Below are 20,156 nucleotides of genomic sequence, written 5' to 3' on the forward strand. Positions count from 1 at the left end.
ATACATACTTTCCTGAACACACACGAGGTACGCGTTTCTATGCAGCTTCTCCAGCATTTAAGTCTCATATTCATAAAACTACGCAACGTATAACTTGGATATTCGATTCTGTATAAGTAGAAAATAAATACGCGAATATGCAAAAAATGTATGAAATTTAAATGCAAGGTGCCACACTACAAGCTATTCGAAATATAGTACGCCCATAAACACATTCAGATCAGATGAATCAGTAGAAGAGGATCAATTAAAATCAGGTAGATAATATTCGGTCTCAAAAATTTGTCCGTCGACGAGAAATCTCTTGTTTAGTCGATATTATTGCTCTTTCTATTATAAATATTATTTAATACAATAGAATATTATTTAATTAAATAGAATAGAATTTAATTAAAGGTACCCTGGAGGGCTACAAGGCTCAGAAGAAAGCTTTCGCAAACACAATAGCATGAAAAGAGCCGATCGAAACCATCCACTCGTTAGACGAATGCCTCGGAGCTAAGTGGCTTACACCGCTAACAGTTTTCATCCGCTTGTCTACAATGCGTCTTTCAACATATGCCAGAAAAGTAGCAGAGTATCACAAAGTAAAAGATTTTGTATAGATTTTACGATAAAAAGAGTTATACATATAACAGTTAACATATATACATAATATGTATAAATAAATAAATAAATGACTATTTTCCATTATTGTAAAAATTGTTAAGCGATATTGAATTAATGTTATTTTTTTTATTACAAGAGAATAAAATAGTGCTATAACACGCGTCTGGCCGGTAAGAAGGGTTCTCGTTTGAACTCATAAACGCCGGCGAGTCAACTGATATTTCAGGATCGCGCAAATAACCCAACGGCACGGAGATGGGAGGATTATGGGCTCTCGAAACCATAGGGAAAAGCCATACTTGCGGGCCGACGTAATCAACTGAATGAGCAAGTGACTCTGGAGTACCGACCTCATACGTAGCAACACTTTCGTTCTCTCTTCCTTCCTTCCTTCCTCCATCCCTCTCTCTATCTCTCTATTTATCTTTCTCTATCTCTCTATCTATCTCAATGCGGTCATCTAAATAAACCATGAGTGTTGCCTTAATGACGAAATCGATACACACAGTCAGTATTCCATTTATAGTCATTCCATTTCATAAAATCATTGACGGCGATAAATATATAAGACAAAAATAAATTATTCAGATTTCGTGTCGTGTCATATTTTGGAAATCTTACAAGCACAGTTTGTAAGCTATTATAAAATTCATTCGAATTTTATTAGTGTCGCTTCAACAGTATCTCCTTTAGTCGAGTTTAAGTTTTCATACATCTCTGTTCTCCTTCTTGTATTCTAAATAAAAATATAAAGAACAATCGCGATAAGCTCTTAGTCAAATTGGTAAAATCCAGATATAAAGATACATGGCTTTATAATTTCGTGCGCATGTCTGAGTTAAAAGTATACCATATGCGCTTTGACTGCAACATCATGTTACGATAACGTTTGCAAAATTGGAATCTAACTCATGTGGCTGAACGTTTGACATTGACGTGATGTTTAAGCAACGTTGATATTTTACCGATGCACATCCATTAGCACATATTTGCGTTCACGGTCGCGTCTGGAAAAAATGCGCAAACTTGTTTGCACAAAACGTATTTGTAAAAACAACGAACGCGGCTGTCGTCCGTTACTATTATTATATTCTGGTAATGTTTTCTATTGTATTGAAAGAACGTTTCTAGAAAGCCTTTTTATTCGAAATCAAACAGAACATAGTCGTTCGATGTACAAGTTTAATGGAAATTGCAATTAAACGCTGTATTTTATATGGCGCTCTTCTCAGTAATTATACTTCGTTCCGTTTGTAATTTCCTTAGGTAGCTGGTATTTTATTTAACTACCTTTTAATAGTCGACGAATCGTCCGAGTTAAAGTTCCTGTGATACTCGCTAAAATTCACTCGTGCCTTGAACTTCCTTTTATAACTACGGAATAATTAAAATACTTCAATTAGATGAATTCTTATCTTCCTCCCCCAGATTTCTTTATTCCATCTACTTTACCCTGAAGCGTTGCTTTATATTATAAAGTTGATGTAACAAATATTATTAATCGATCGATACGATATTTCTTACAATATAAATATATAAAACAATAATATAAGCGAGGAAAGAAAAAGAAATATTTTCTTTCTCACATATAACTTATAATATATAAATACACTTTTTTAAAATTCTACATAATTAAAAATATATTGCAGCACTATCTAATTATATAATTTAATTTCGTCTTCGACAATTAATGTCTTCAATTCAAAATAAAATCTTAATTGTGCTTTAGTCTCACAACCCCCATCGTTACTTTGATATCGCGGTGTAAAGTTAGTGATGCACGCGTATATTACGAGCGAAACTCAAACATAATATCCTGAAAAGCACTCGTAACTCTATTTCGTCCACATATCTCCTACATGGTTTCAAACCATCATATCGCAATCTGCCTTTGCTGTCCCTAGTTTGTGACAGGTGTTTAATATTACTTGGAAATTTTGATTTCTACCAATGTTATACTGATAATCAATGCATTACATTGAAGAATAAATCTGTTTTTGAAACATGCAATTGCAAAGTTTTTTGAATAATTTTTATTTATTCATTTATTAGAAACGAAAGAGAAATCCTTTTAATATAATAAATAGATAATTATATAAATTAATGTTATGACAAAAATAACAATTATGAGAAATTACAAAGAATTACAAAGGAAAAATTATAAAAAAACAAGTATAAAGTTATTATATTAATATATTATATAAACTAAAATAATAAAAAAGAAAAAGGAAAAAAGTGAAAAGTATCGTCTATAATTTGAATCAATGTACATTCGATGCTTTTTAGAGAGAAAAATAATTGTCATATCATGGTTGTTCATAAAATACACAACAATAATCTTCAAGGATAATCTGCGTATCAGTAACATGATTGAAATGTAAACGTCTTTTTCCACTCATTGAAAGACACTTGACACTCCTCCTGAAATACATGTTATAGAGAATAATAAGGCATCGCGAGCAGGTTTTATTGACGTTCTCCTGAATTCTTCGCCAGCTTTTCCATCGGCGTTATAATGCAAAATGTCGGATTCTCGACACATTCGTATCGCGGTCTTTCTCGTCGTAGTTTCCGACAGTCGCTATACTCAGACAGTCTCATAATGTTCACATGATGGGAACTAAAGGAAAATGCTGCAGCTGTTTATATAAAACGTTGCACGTTACCTCTCTGAATAACTTGGATTAATAAAAGGTGCGTCAATCTCCGAGAATGTCTAACAAATATATGATATTGCGAGAAATATATTATTTTTCAAAGAGAAAATCTATTGACGTTTAGTATTCTGGATTGTGCGCTGTAGGGTATTATTTTATTATCAAAACAAAATACATATTCTTGCATACATATAAAAATATTTGACATAAATTGAAAGCCTTTTATGAAAATATATTTTATGTGTAATATATATATAATATATATATATATATATATATATATATTTGTGTGTGTGTGTGTGTGTGTGTGTGTGTGTGTGTGTGTGTGTGTGTGTGTGTGTGTGTGTGTGTGTGTATACACATTAAGATAAGTTTTCTCAAAAAGATTATTGGCAACATAATAGACACTTATTTAACAAATATTATAAATAAATAATTCAAATTTTTGACATCACATTCTTTCGGATTATGATTATTCAAACAAAATACGAAAAAGTTGTAAGAGATTTATAAGATAATTTCTAAGATAATTTAACTAATTGTAAGATATATTAAGAGAATTTATATTATTATTATTCGATTATTATGAAGAAAATGATTTATATATCTAGAGTAGAATTGCGAAAATTAATATCCATTTTCCATAAACCATGAACTTTTTCAAACGAATATAAAATCGATATTTGGATTTTGTAAAAATCCATATCTCTCATATCCGGCCGTCACTACAAGCAAACAACACTGATACAATTTTGCATTCTGCAAAAAGGAAATTCGATTTCCTTTCGCGTGGTCTGTCTACATAAATAATGTGTAAAATCACGAAACTTTTTAAATTATGAGATCAGTACATATGGTGGATGGTGTCGGAACAACTGGCGGCTAATGCGCAATTTATTAAGATACATGGCCTCTTTAATCGATACGGAAACAAGAGATGGAGAAACGAGCGACCTGAGAAAACTTATCGCCGTCTGTTACCGGAGACAGCATGCTTTTAAATATATCTCAACGAGACGATTTATGATGCCGACAGATTTATGAGAATGTCCACACGTCCGTTTCAACGATTTTATATCCAACGCGAAAGTGTGTGTGTACATCGTAAAGAGCCGACGATCACGCATTAATCATTATGGTCGTTAGTCCAATCCCATAAAATTTACACATGAATAATAATTAATAATGAAAAATATAAAAGAAAGAAATAAATAAGTAAATGCATGCATATATTGTTTAATCGATATCATGATATCGATGTATTTACGACGTACATCATATAACAAAAAAAATGCATTATAAATTCAAAAATAATTCGTATTATATCTGATTTTCTAAATCAGAATAAGGCTAAAATGTACGGTTCATGCGATTAACAATTTTAAGTTAAACTCAAAAAGTTTAAGAAATACACTAGAAATATATTTATGCTCTGCTTAAAAATACATTATATGCGCATTTCAAATAGTTCGTTGCAAATAGGAAAATATTTGTATAAAATTTAATCTCACGAATACTATATATGTACGGTTTCACCTGAATACTACAAGTGCATTTCACATTTGTGACAAAATTTACTGAGATCATTGAAAGAATGTGGAGTAAAATATATTTATTCTCAATATATACGATTTTGTATGGAATAGTGCAATATAATGTGACACATGCTAAAAGGATATTAGTAATAACAAATTTTCCGTCATACAGCCATCAAATAGTTTATCGTAATTTATGCTTAGAATTAAATAAACAAGGTCACGAGATTGTGTCTGTCACTACAGATCCTATAAAAAACTCTTCTTTAACAAATTATAGAGAAATTGATTTAAAATATTTTTATAAAGGTTTTCTTGAATATAAAAAAATGCCATTTAAAAATTTAATGGAAGCAGTTGTGCAGTTAAATCTTCTAGATCTAGAAGAAAGTATTGCGTGGACTGCGGCTCACATCCTAAATCGCGAACTTTTCAAAAATCCAGAAATGAAGAAATTATATGCAATTGATAGCAATGAACACTTTGATGCAGTTATTGTAGAGCAAGGCCCCACACAAATTTCATTGAACGCTTTCGCATATAGATTCAATGCTCCTCTTATCGGTAAGAAAAATAAGCGATATCAAAGAACTGAATTATACGATCCATTTTCCTAGCATTAAGCATAATTATTCTCATTTTATTCGCATAGTCATGAAGTAATATGTAACGTGACATTTAGGTATTTCAAGTTTGGATGTATTCAATCATATGCGCTATACGTTTGGATCCTTGATTCTCCCATCGCATATTTCTAATTGGCAAATCAATACATTACCGGAAAGCAATATGTCATTTTGGAGAAGACTCGTTAACTTTTATGAAGTGTGGAAACAGATGTATAAGTGGGCGAACGTACATATCCCTATAGAGGATGCGATTGTAAAGGAGTATTTAGGAGAAGATCTGCCGCATATCGTTGATATAACGAGAAATATGAGTATATACTTGGTGAACAAACATCCAGTGCTCTCTTATGACAGGCCTGAACAACGGAACGTCATATTTTTCCATGGTTTTCATATCGCAAAAGTACCGCCTGCTCTACCAAAAGTACGTTATACATACATATATATGTATATATGTGTATCTTTTCAATGCTTTCAAATAAGATTTATTTGCACCGTATTATATGCATTTGCGTGTCTGTTATTAGTCTCGTTATATTCCCTAGGATTTAAAACAGTTTCTTGACGATTCGACCAAGGGATTTATTTATGTCAGTCTTGGAACTAACGTTAAATGGGAACATTTACCAAATAATACATTTGAATTCTTCCTCGAAGTATTTTCTGCACTGCCATACAAAGTTGTTTGGAAATATGACCCTGATTTATTACCTGGCAAATTTGAAAACATACTAGCATCGAAATGGTTTCCCCAACAAAGTATTCTTGGTAATATTGTTTCTATGTATGTAAGTATGTGTTTTAGAAACATTAATTCCTATAACTCGTGTTGATTTTCTTATTTGTAGCTCATCGAAATATCAAGCTATTTATTTATCAAGGCGGCATGCAAAGTACCGAAGAAACTGTCTATTATGGAGTTCCTATCATAGGATTTCCCATATTTTGGGATCAGATGTATAACGTGCAATATATGACAAAATTAGGTATTGGAGTTCACCTTCATAGTAACAATATTTCGAAAGAAAGCATCGAGACAGCTGTACACGAAGTTATAAATAATAAGAGGTATTATTCTGCATAAGTCATATTTTTAATATAATCTTTTTTTATTAGAGCTTGACTAATTTATGTAATAAGAAGAAGAGCTTTAAATCACATGTGCATTGATGTAACGATAGTATTCTTTATTTTAAGATACAAAGATCGGATAAAATATGTGAGTAAACTTTATAACGATGTACCGTATGATAGTCTTCAAAATACGGTAAGGTGGATCGAGTTCGTGATACGACAGAATGGAACACTTTTCTTGCGAAATAGTCTTTCCGACGAGACATGGTATCAACGATACGACTGGGACATCATCGGATTCCTCGCTATACTAATATTTATAGCATCCCTTCTTATTCTATGGACGTTATTTCAGATTTTACGATTTCATTTACGAATGTTATCGAATTCATTGCGGTAGATGTTGGCATAAAAAATATTTTAACATTATTTGCGATTATGCGAGAATATTCTCTCATAAGTGACACAAGTAACGTTAATGTATAGAATCGTGTAATAATTGGTATTGTATACATGTATATATATATATATATATATATATATATATATATATATATATTGTGTGTGTGTGTGTGTGTGTCATTTATATTATTTGTAAACTATAAAATTGAAATTTGATAAATGTACTACCTTAATATTCCATATTATTTGTCACATTTTTCAATCTGTTGATTACGATATTTTGATAACTGTTTACTGGAGAAAGAATGCTGAAAGACTTTTCTATTCAATTTGATGTCAAAAATAAACTATTGCTTCTATCTTTGCTAACAATAATTTATAAATTTATTAGAATATAAAATATAAATATAAATTCATATATTCTACTTTGAAAGTACAATTGATAGCATGAAGCAATTTTAAGTTCGTGTACTGATTATTGAAATTTTTGTCGATATTCTTATACACACATTGAAAGCATTATTTATTAATAAAGCACGGAATTTGAATTTGTAAGATTTTAAGATGAATTACTTAAATGATTCAAGATGTAATGTTTGTTCAAAAAGGTGAATAATAAATTAAAAGGAAAGAAATTTATTTAGATTAATAAACCATGCAAAAACATTTATCTATTGGTGTCGCTTCAATGCATCTCAACCACAGACGTAGAATACATAGACTTCGCGTTTGGCTAAAAAGTTAAACAAATTTTAGAAGGAAACAACATGCTTTCGTGGTGTTAGTTTCTCTGTCTATCAATAACAAGAGTGGGGCAAAAATTTAATAAGGCCACTGCATTTGACATATGTGTTGATCGATTTCTTTCCCCCACCACGCGTCATTAGACAAAAAAGAAACTACCATGAAAATAAGCTCTCTCAAATTTCGCTCTTTCTAAAATTTGACGTTGCCGAAACAAAAGAGTGAGTGGAAACGCGCGGTCTATATATTATACGCCTATGGCCGGAATTCATAATCCGATCTTATATTTAAGATTGTCTTAAGTCTGGCCTTAGGTCGTCTTAAGATTCTGTTCAGCCAAATAAATAACCATATAACATTTTCAAACCTTACTGATGATCTTAAATATAAGAACTATGAGTACCGGTCTATGATCTCAACGTCATAAAAAAGTCTGTGAAACTATAAATTTCTACGCTTTTATGTTTTAGAGAGAGAAAGAGAGAAAGAGAAAAAATTTAGATTAATTACAGTTTTGTGCCAATATTCAAATTTGACTTTTTGTCATTCGTATCGTGAACAATTTGCAGATCAATTTGAAAATGCAATTAATTTTAAGTTACTTCTCATATTTATCATTGCTTTAACCAGCATATTACGTACATTGCAATACATTTTAATTATAGTTATATCGTCTTTATGTATGTATATATTAATGTATATATAATGTATATATATGTATGTACATTAATATGTACATACATAAAGACGATATAATTATAATTAAAATGTATTTCAAGTAAATTCCTTGTGAGTTATTGCTAAAATTTAAATGGTAAAAAAATTATATGTAACGTTCACGGACATTGATCTGATAATATTACTAATTCGAAATTCTATTATTATTTATATCACATGGCGAACATTACATAAAGTATCTGTATTAATATGCATGTAATGAGGAAAGTATATCATAATGATTAAAATGTATTGCAGGCAACATTATTAATATCATAGTCATAACAATGATAAATACGTATAATTTATTTTAATTTTTTATTTATTAATTAAATATTTTTTTCTATCTTATTTTAATATAATAGTGTAATATTGCAATATAAAGATTTATTGCAACATTTAACTCACTTTACAGTGATGATTAAAGTCATTAAGGGCACTAACACATAATATGTAACTTGGCATTAATATTATATTTTGAGCAATGAATAAATAAATTAAAAGAAAAACAATTAAAAAAAAACAATTAGTCCTAATAGAAACAAATACAGTCAAAACAATATTTAAAAAGGAAAATAAAGATATATATATATATATATATATATATATATATATATATATATATAGGTATATATACAGGATGTCCCAGATCATCCGTACACTTTTAAAATGAAAATAAATGGTTTTTATCAAAAATCGCGAATAATTTTTAAGTATATCGGGCACGCTCTATCAAATGGTGATATTTTCAACTTTTGAATCCGACCGGAAATACGTCATCCGGATCGGAAGCTTAATTTTTTTAGGGGAACATGGTACTTTTTATTACAGATTCGAATTGTATGTGAAAAAATAAGAAACTTTTATATCAAACGTTTTTTCTAAAAGTGTTTCTGTCAATATTAACATTTGAAGTTCATTATTTCATCACAGTTACTTTCAAAGTCAATTTTAAGATTGACAGAGACACTTTCACCATTTCCCTAAAAAAACTCAACTTTCAATCCGGATGGCGTATTTCCGGTCGGATTCAAAAGTTGAAAATATCACCATTTAATAGAGCGTACCCGATTTATTTAAAAATTGTTCGCGATTTTTGATAAAAATTTGACAAAAAATTTTTTTACTCTGTATATATATATATATATATATATATATATATATAAACTATATTTCTAAATTATAGTAAATTATAATTAATGTAAAATAATGCGTATGGTAAAATCCTATTTAAAATATTTAATCTTTTTTATTTTACAAAAACATAAGTAAATAAGTACATAAGTAAAGAATTTAAATATATATCTTTTAGTGTAGCTATTTATATGTTATCAGACAATATGAAAGCGCCCTCATTCGAGCTCTGGTTGTTCAACGATTTATAAATGTAAGTGCTCATATAACTCTGAAAGAATAGTACAATTAGAACAGTGACAAAATGTATAAGGTTATTTGTAGAATATGTGTTATTTTATCTCTATGGCTGCTGCTGACAAATAACATTGCGAATGCTGAAAGGATTCTTGTGATCACGTTTGCACCATTTTACAGTCATCAAATAGTTTACCGGTCGTTATGTTTAGCTTTAAATAAACGAGGACACGAAATAGTCATAGTAACTCCACGTCCGATGAAAGATCCGACATTAAAAAATTATACAGAAATCGATGTGTCGATTGTAAATCCCACTGTTGAAGAGTATAAAAACCAACAATCGCAAATGTCACCGAGCGAATTGTACAAATACAGCTTCGACTTAATAAACATAATGAGCGATGCCATATTTAATGTACCAAAATTTAAGGAGCTTTATAAAGAGGATAGTAATGAAAAGTTTGATGCGGTTATGGTAGAAGCAATAGCCGGTCTATCGACATGTACTATGGCATATAGATTTAATGCTCCTCTCATAGGTGAGATAATTTCTGCAAATGGCACGTACAAGATATTCTGCAAGTGACATGTATAAGAGGGAACGGTCGATATTTTGGATGTTAGTATTGCTTGAAATGTTGGTATCGTTATAAGTATAAAAGTGTTGGTATCGTTATAAGTATAAAAGTGTTGACCTTTCCTTCTGAGAGTTATACCTTCAGTATGTTGTGGAAAATTGATATCTCGACTAATCTATTATACAGGAGTTATGTCTTTGGGCATACATAATCACCAACGATATGTTTTTGGTAGTCCTATTCTTCCATCACATTCTTCAAATTGGGAAGTTAATGCGTTACTTGGGGAAAATCCATCGATTTGGCAAAGACTGCGAAACTTTATCGAGGTATGGTCTCTTATTTATTATTGGACTAGTAATTTCATAACTACTGAGCAGGAGACGGCTAAAAAATATCTCGGACATGACATACCACAAGTTATTGATGTAATGAAAAACATGAGTGTGTTATTAGTTAATGAAAATCCAGTAAATGTATACCCTAGACCTGAACAAACAAATGCAATATTTTTTAGTGGATTGCATATACAAAAAACGCTATCACGTCTGCCAAAAGTATGTAAATTTTTAAGTTATTATCATATCATATTTAAATTATCTAGTAATATATTATCCGTTTTCAATTTTTACCACTTTATAATAAATGCACCGAATAATTAATTTTCACAAACAACGACAAGGATTTAGAACAATTTCTAAATAATGCAACGGAGGGATTTATTTATGTGAGCTTTGGAACTACTATCGTCTGCCGCAGTTTACAAAACGAAATGCTAGAAAATTTTATTGAAGTATTTTCGAAATTACCTTATAAAATAGTCTGGAAATTTGATTGCGATAAATTGTCAAAAAAGTCCGATAATGTATTTATATCGAGCTGGTTTCCGCAGCAAAGTGTACTCGGTAAAATGAAAAATATGGAGTCATTATTTCACGATCGACAATTCATTTATATAACTCGCACGATATTACTAATTATCTAAATCGTGCAGCTCATCCGAACATCAAGCTATTTATTTATCAAGGCGGACTTCAGAGTACCGAAGAAGCTGTTTATTACGCAGTACCAGTATTGGGACTTTCTGTTGTGTCCGAACAGGAAATTCGAATTAAACGATTGGTTTCATCAGGTGCAGCAATATATCTCCCATTAAATAAAATAACCAAAGAATGTTTCCATACAGCCATTCATCAAATTCTAAATGATAAAAGGTATATATATATAATTTCAATATAAATCATAATCAATTGCTGTTATTCCTTTCTTCTAGTAATGTAACTTACTCAAGGGATGAATAATAATTAATTTATTATAATTATATTATTATAATTATATTATTATTATTATGTAGCTAATAATAACGGATTGATAATCTTAATATATGTTTAGTTACAAAGAGAAGATGACGTATCTAAGTTATCTCTTCAAAGATCAACCTTATGACACCATGGAAAATGCACTGTGGTGGATAGAATTCGTGATGCGTCACAAAGAAGTAAATATTCTCCGATTTAGTGAAAGCGATAATCCATGGTATCAACGTTACGACATAGATATTATTGCTCTACTTTCCGTAATATTATTTATGTTGACATGTATAATAGTATTAATTATCTTCAAGATTTTAAATTTCATTTTAAACAGAATTGCATTCTAATTTTTAAATTTTGAACATTTCTCAATGTAGTACCAAGATGTCATTGAAATTTTAATTATTTAGCAATTATTTAATTATTTAATGCTTTTATCTTTCAGGAATGAAATTATTTTTCAAGGAAAATTTTATTATTCTATGTATATTGATTATTAATATAATTAGACTCGCAGTTTTATTTTTATGAAGAATAAATTGTAATGCAATATTAGTTTTAAGTAGTATTAATGAATTCACTTAATTATTTTACAGTAATATGCGATATTACCATAAATCACATCGTATTTAAAATTATTATGAATTTTAATATCGATATTATAAGCGCTTCACGTCCATCAATCAATCTGTTCTATAAAAGATAACAATTCGTCATTTAAATTGTATATTAATTTGAATAAATATGTCGAATTATCTTAGACTTATTAATAATACGCATAATAATTAAACTAATAAAAACAATTTTAATTTAAGAATAATAGTTTAACTTAATTGCAATTTAATTCATAATATATGCTTTCTTGTTCTTATGACATGTAAACAAAAAAATATCATTATACAACGGCAACATAAACATTAAAGTTTTCTTATGTAAAATATTATTAGTATCAAACTATACGGACCACCAGAATTTCATTATGTAATGCCGAATAAGCGTATTCACCAAGTACACACTCTCTTCAATTATAAGCTTTCTAAGTTAACTAGCGGTATGACAAAGTTATGTGATTATCCCAGTTCGTAACGCATAAAACATAGAATATCAGAGTATGCTAGAGTTAGCCAATTTGGCTCTGTGTTAATGTTATAAATATACGGAGTGCACAGCCTAAAGCGCAAGATAATTAATGCAAAATCTAAATAATCTTTAATTATATGCAATTTATACGTTCAAGTATTTATAATTCTACATGTGCACAAATCACAATATATCAATAAATCATCCTCATTGTTATTTAAAGTACATATTAGTTTATTATATTTAGAATTTTTATCTCTAAAAGATTTTATTTTATTTTTAATAAAATTATTCGCATTACAAATAAATCACATAAATGCTTTTTTCATTATTGCAGATACTATTGTAGATCATTGGCAATAAAATCTATAATATATAAAATGAAAAACCGTTTACTTAGCATACGTTAAAATAAAAAGAAAAACAATTTTCGCGGCAAACTAAATGAATCTTGGCAACGTTATCGACGTGCAGTCGCGATCCAAAAGAAACAGAATCAGGGAAGCAATCTCCAATACGCTATGCGAAAGCCGATGGAATGGCTTTCTATCGCGATGCGACGGGAACGTGTCATCTTTCAGTAACCATACCCCCAAAGTGTCCTGGACTCATCAGCCGCGGTAACACCGGGAGCTTATTCGACGCAGCCGACTTAACTCGAGCTCGGCAGAAACTTGGCGCGAACTAGATTACCATACTACCGTCCGCACGTAACGTCTAGGCAGCTACGCAACTACGACGTGGTACATACAAGATGACGATAGTCGAAGTGCTTCACGGGATTTCGGAATTAACGTACCGCCTCGTGTTCCTCTGTGAAACCCAATGCAGGCAAATTCGAAGCGAGCGGCCGCGCAAACCGTGCAACGTTCGATCGTATTAAAGTGTAAAAAATTTCATTAAATCTTTATCTCTGCGCAAAAAAAATATATATATATATATATATATATATATATATATATATATATATATACACAGGGTGAGGCATCTAAAACAGGCCACCTGAATAACTCTGTTGGTAAGCCGAATACAAAAAAATTGTTCAGACAAAAGTTGTATGGTTTCAAGGGGGACATATGATGGTGTCATTAGTTTAATCTTGAAGAGCCACCCGAAGGTCACGTGAAGGTCAGCTCCAACTTTTTAAATGGGACACCTTATATGCTTTTGCATATTCTTGTAGCTCATCTCAAGAGCTTTCCAAAACACTACAATTATGTTAGTTTTCATTAAATACTTTCCAAGTTATGAGGCTTGAAATCATTTTTTAATTTTACATAAACCGTAAAATATCTTGTAAAATATTCATTTTTCGATTATTTTACCTTAATACTTTTATGTACAAAATAATGAGAAGAATCAATTGGTGTAAAGAAAAGACATAGTTATTTTTAAGAAAAAATATGTAATTGTTAATTGCAAATTACATATTTTTTTTCGAAACAACTATGAGTTTTCTTTACACCAATTGATTCTTCTCATTATTTTGTACATAAAAGTATTAAGGTAAAATAATCGAAAAATGAATATTTTACAAGATATTTTACGGTTTATGTAAAATTAAAAAATGATTTCAAGTCTCATAACTTGGAAAGTACTTAATGAAAACTAACTTAATTATAGTGTTTTGGAAAGCTCTTGAGATGAGCTACAAGAATATGCAAAAGCATATAGGGTGTCCCATTTAAAAAATTGGAGCTGACCTTCGCGTGTCCTTCAGGTGGCTCTTCAAGATCAAACTAATGACACCATCTTATGTCCCCCTTGAAACCATACAACTTTTGTCTGAACAATTTTTTTATATTCGGCTTACCAACGGAGTTATTCAGCTGGCCTGTTTTAGATGTCTCACCCTGTATATAGTGCTGAGGTTGTTACGAATTTTGCGACAATTATTGCACGTAAACAAAGATTCTGATATCGGAGCAGAATATTTTTGCATGTAAATAAAGATATCAGTATTTTCATCTATTACAATATAACAGCTAATATGTATTGTTTCAACAATTTGTTCATGATAGATTTCTCGCGCATCGATCCCGATTTTTATTACACATATGCTATAAAATCTAAACATTATCTCTTCTGATATGGGATTGATAAAATTTTTCTTCAATTAAAAAAAGCAAAATACGGAGGACGCATCGTATGAAGATAAAAATTAAACAAACAGCGAAAGTCGATGAAGGGATTTGTGAACGGGATGCTGAACAAGGAAGGAAGAGAGAAATGCAAGAGCGACGCGTGTGTGTTTCTGGCGTTCCACGTCAGGGAAGTTTCCCCTTTGGCTTAGTGGCGTCGCGCGATGCATTATGCAAGGTGGTAAGATCTGGTAGGGAACTGTCTGTCTTTCCGACTGTCTCTACCGTTACGCCGGGACGCGCCCTCGTCGCAATTGCTAAACCATCGTATTCCACGCAGGGAGAACAAAGACGAGAAATTCGTACAACTCCCTTGAACTAAATTAGCGCTGGTTGATATTAACGATTCAGGTAGGCAGCCGAGCTAGATTCGTTAAGATAAATTAGTAATCGTTCGATATTCGCCAAGTATTTTAATATCTAACGTTAAATTAAATCTCTTTTGCATACATTGTGAGGGATGACCGCTTGGAAGCACAGTCCTCTGAATAATTTCTAATCGAGCATAAGACATAGAATGCTGTATATGTTATACACGAAAATATTTTAGGAAAAATGTAAGGATCTTCTGTGAGATAAAATATGTAAACACGATTTTACGGACGCGCGTGCTTACAAAAATTATACTTATATTTCAACCCTATCTTCTCTTCTCCTCGTCAATGTTCTTTTTCTGTAAAGTTATTTAACAAAATTGACCGAATTTAGTATATCTGATGAAATTAATATACATTTTTTGCATTCAAAGGCTCATCTTTCTTGGAATAAAAGAATCTTCTCATAAAGCGATAAAAATTAACAAATACCCCTGTGTTGCAATATAAGAGAGCATAAGTTACACATTATATATATATATATATATATATATATATATATATATATAAATTTCAACAATTTATAGTACTCAAAATAAAATAAAGATAGGAAGGCGAATTTATAGTACTGTTGAAATTGCACCGAGATATGGCAAGAATGTGTCACCTCGTCTCTGGTGCCTATTTTGCTTGATCCTATCCGTTGATCTTAATGTGGTAATCTATGTGGCGTATGCGTAGCGCGTGGCGCGTTAGGTGTACGCATTGCATGATTCACGGATACCTGATACATAGTATCGCATTGTAACGCGAGAGAGACTATGGCACGATCGGCGTTCAACCGATGTGTCAATATGCCTCTCGATCAGACATACAAAATTCAACTCGTCTTGCTCGCTCGTCTGATTCATCGTGAACATCAAACTGTCCGTGAACAAGCATTCGATGTTTTGCAACTCTTATACGTATCGTACAAGCGCGAGATACAACTTTTAGTCGAGAGAGAAAGAGAAGAGATAAAATCAACGGTAAATTCCACCGATGCTAAGCTACGCGTTTTAAATAGTTTCACGTGTATCTCGATGATGATAAACGTGTTTTCAATAAATTAAAGTAGCGGTAATTTCATCTATGGCATTTCACAAAGGCTTTCTTATTGCGAAGAATTTTATGATAAGAGAATAAATATATATATATATTTTATAAAATTATTTTATATAAATATTTTGCAGAATTTCCAATTTATATAGCTAAGCATTCTCTTATCATAAAATTCTTCCCAATAAGAAAGCCTTTATATTAGTAATTATATATGTGTATATATATATATACATACATATATATATATATATATATATATATATATATAATTACTAATATATGTATTTAGCTTAATTATAATCTTTTTAGCACACAGCGTTTTTACAAACTTACATTTAATTTTAATAATTACTGTAAACGTAATTTCTTTTGTAATTTTGTTAATAATAAATTGTATTTTTCTCCATTTTCTCAGCGTAATAAATAGACGCTGTACCAAAGCAATAAAAATAACTAAATTGCAACAGTAATTTAATGCATTATTTTTTTAATAACTCTTTAACGTTGTAGTTACTGTTATAATGTATCGACGACTTACGCGATGCGTCAAAAGCAACTAAATGCACCTAGCACAAATTGGATCACCAGGTTTGTTTATGAGGAAGCAAATATTTCGTCGCAGCTACAGTAAATTGTTTGCCCGCGGCGAACCCACGCTGCGCGCTTTTAATTTGCACGGCTGGCCTGTCATCGAAATGGAAAGCCAAAAAATGCGAAACGGATGAAAATTTAAGAGCAATGTATCGCAACGAAACGCGAACAACAAAAATATATCTTTTAAACGTTTTGACGTACATTATAATAATTTAAACACTAACTGATTTAGAAATAATAACATTACTTCTAAATTAGACTTAAAACACACAGAAGTTCTCTGTAAAATTGTTTCAGTTAAATTATATTTTTAAGTCTTTCTATGCATTTCATTAATTTAACAACAAAATACGCAGCATTGCGTAACGTAAAGTTTATTTTGTAAATAATAAAGAAAATTTCACAGGAGACTCAACAAATGCAAGCTAAATAATACAGTTTATGTTATCAACTGTACGTGTTGTAAAAGTCGGTTGTGTCCGTATGCACTCCTCAACATATGGCACACATTGAAAATATTATATGACGTCGACTTCAAGAGCGGTGATATAAAACCACATGAAATTTTTGCTCTGCTGACGGAAATAATTTTCGTCTCATATCCGGAATTTAGAACGTTTTAGAATATTCATTATCTATAGTAACAATCATAGTTAAACGCGAACACGTGTTTTATCTCTCATGATATTTAAATATATTATAGAAAACATGTCACAAAACTTATTATAATATTTATTAATATTTTTATTCCTTTCCTCATTTCTTATTTAATAATATGTTTGAGCCATATATAAAAAAAAAACAAATTAATAGTATTTAAAAATTTACAATATTAATTAAAGATATTAAACATTATTCGGATTTCTTCTGAAATTCGATTAATTTATAATAAGCAATTTTCACCAAATCAATAACAAAGTGAGTTTGTCCCTATAATAATATTTATACTTGGTTTGTCATTTTTTATTATATTAAAAAAGATTTGACTACACAAGTTATTCCTCCACTATCAAAATAATAATTGCGCGAACAGCAATTAGTTAATTATTGCAAAAATCATTTGATCGCCATTACTTTTTTGCGTTTTCATATCCCTCTTTATTGTGTTCAATAAAAGAATATTTGATATCAAAAAATGAAATTCCGATTCAGATGTAATGTCTTTCCTCTTTTATAATAATTGCACTCGAATGGTGGAAGTATTTGCACACAACTACGATTTGTATCACGGTTAACTTGTATGCTGCTGGACATAAAGTAACCTTTATGCGCAAATCCTATATTATATTTTTACATTTTTGTCTGTCGCACTGGATCCATCATTTCAAATTTCTTTTAACAGTCACGACAAAATAAGAGAGCTGAAAGAGCATAATTTATGGATGGATTTACGTAGTGGGAAACGATAAAAGAGGTAGCATTAAATTGGTGTTAAGAACGAGACCCTAGTCCAACGCGGGGATTATCATCGCGTACAGTTAGCAATAACCAACTGGAATCCAACCGGATTATCCTCTTTGTAAAAATAAATGCCTGGAGCACGAGTAAAGTTGAAAGAGAAACTCTAACTTAAAATCCTTCGAGCGCGCAAATGTTCGGCTCATGTGCCTTTGCAATACGAAGGGAAGACGATTGATCTTTTATAAATAATACATCGATATTCATTATCATTCTCGCAATTATGCCAGCAATTATCTACACTAATTCCTATTATTACAATATCATACATTATACAATATCAAATTTCACATATAAATTAATGTTTTGCAAATTTCAACTGATTAATGCAATAATCGGAATGTTCTCCAGTTCGCGAATATCTTTGTAACGTAACGCTTGAAATCAATCCCCGAGAACTCGATCCCGGCTCAATCCAATTAACCCTGACCTCAACGGGCCAGATCGAGACATACGAGGGGAATAGACCCGATCAAGAATTTGAAACTTATACACTTGACGTGAATCCGAGTGATGCTGGCCACGAACGCTAGCGCCAACTTTCCCACGGGGAAGTTACGTGTTAAGATCTTTGGACCGCAGACCGCGATATCTCGCATGCAGAATTACTCGGGGCGGACAGAGGGAGGCAAGCTCCAATTTTCATGTGCTAATGCGGAATCCGTTTTCCATCTACTCACTCGATAACGTTATATGTCGTTTAACGTCTCTAACACCATCGACGCATGTCGAGACGCGAATGTTAATTATTTCGGTGGTTTCTCCCTCGGAGTTTCCTAATCACTTACGGAGCCCGATTAAGCATTGTGCTTAACAGGTGACCCAACCGCAGGACGCGTTCCATCGCGGAACATTGGGGAAGTTATGCATCCGGCGGGCTCGCCGAGAGTTGCCGTAAAGTTACCAACTAAAGCATCCGATAAAACATATTTTATTGCAGAAATATATATAAATATATATATTGTGTATGTATATATATATATATATATATATATATATATATACAGAGAGAATAATAATATAAAATATACATTTTAATATTCTAGAAATGTCTTAATTTTCTAGCAAATTTTAATTTCAAAAATAGATTTTTCTAGCATATGATATTTAACCAAATTAAAATTGATTAAAATTGACAATTGCAATCTAATTACAGTTATCAATTTTATATACGTATATATGTATATGTATATATGTATATATATATATATATATATATATACACATATATAAAATTGATAACTGTAATTAGATTGTAATTGTCAATTTTAATCAATTTTCATTGAGTTAAATATATGCTAGAAAAATCTATTTTTGAAATTAAAATTTTTTAGAAAATTAAGACATTTCTAGAATATTAAAATGTATATTTTATATTATTATTCTTCTTCTTCTCTCTCTCTCTCTCTCTCTCTCTCTCTCTCTCTCTCTCTTTCTTCGCAAATCTAAATTTATCCGCTGTAGTCCTATTTCTTGCATAGCACGACAGCGAAATAGGTCACTAGTGGCAGCGCAGTTGCAGAGTTACGTCATCACCGAATTGATTTGCACCCAATATTTTTATACAACCTGCCCTACCGTTTCATCACCGTGGCGCACACATACGCGCCACGCGGATTGATATATCACGGTACGCGAGAGTCGTTGGCTGAGGTCGAAATTTTACTGGCAAAGTTTGAAAAATCTGACAGGACCGCGACGATGGCAGCCGCGGTCGCTTGTTCACGATGTTCGCGATGTTGATTGCCGATGGTACTGGCGTGTCCAATTCCGAGACATTATCACGTAGACTGAAAATGAGAATCGCATGGCACGTTGTATCAACCATAATTTAAT

At 31.2% G+C, this 20,156-nt stretch overlaps 1 protein-coding gene across 1 annotated transcript; it reads left to right on the forward strand.

Annotated features, from left to right (window-relative positions):
* The first annotated feature begins 4,832 nt into the window (after positions 1 to 4,832).
* Positions 4,833 to 11,979, forward strand: LOC105258362. The gene is made up of 11 exons (XM_025411391.1): positions 4,833 to 5,365; positions 5,484 to 5,854; positions 5,976 to 6,198; positions 6,279 to 6,498; positions 6,628 to 6,900; positions 9,703 to 9,733; positions 9,794 to 10,280; positions 10,506 to 10,876; positions 11,002 to 11,224; positions 11,314 to 11,533; positions 11,712 to 11,979. Exons 1-11 carry the CDS (start codon positions 4,861 to 4,863, stop codon positions 11,977 to 11,979), a joined length of 3,192 nt encoding a protein of 1,063 aa, XP_025267176.1. The 5' UTR covers positions 4,833 to 4,860.
* The last annotated feature ends 8,177 nt before the right edge of the window (positions 11,980 to 20,156 follow it).

The sequence above is a fragment of the Camponotus floridanus genome, unplaced genomic scaffold (genome assembly GCF_003227725.1).
Source record: "Camponotus floridanus strain SB8 unplaced genomic scaffold, Cflo_v7.5 scaffold4, whole genome shotgun sequence".
In the NCBI taxonomy this organism is placed as follows: Eukaryota; Metazoa; Arthropoda; class Insecta; order Hymenoptera; family Formicidae; genus Camponotus; species Camponotus floridanus.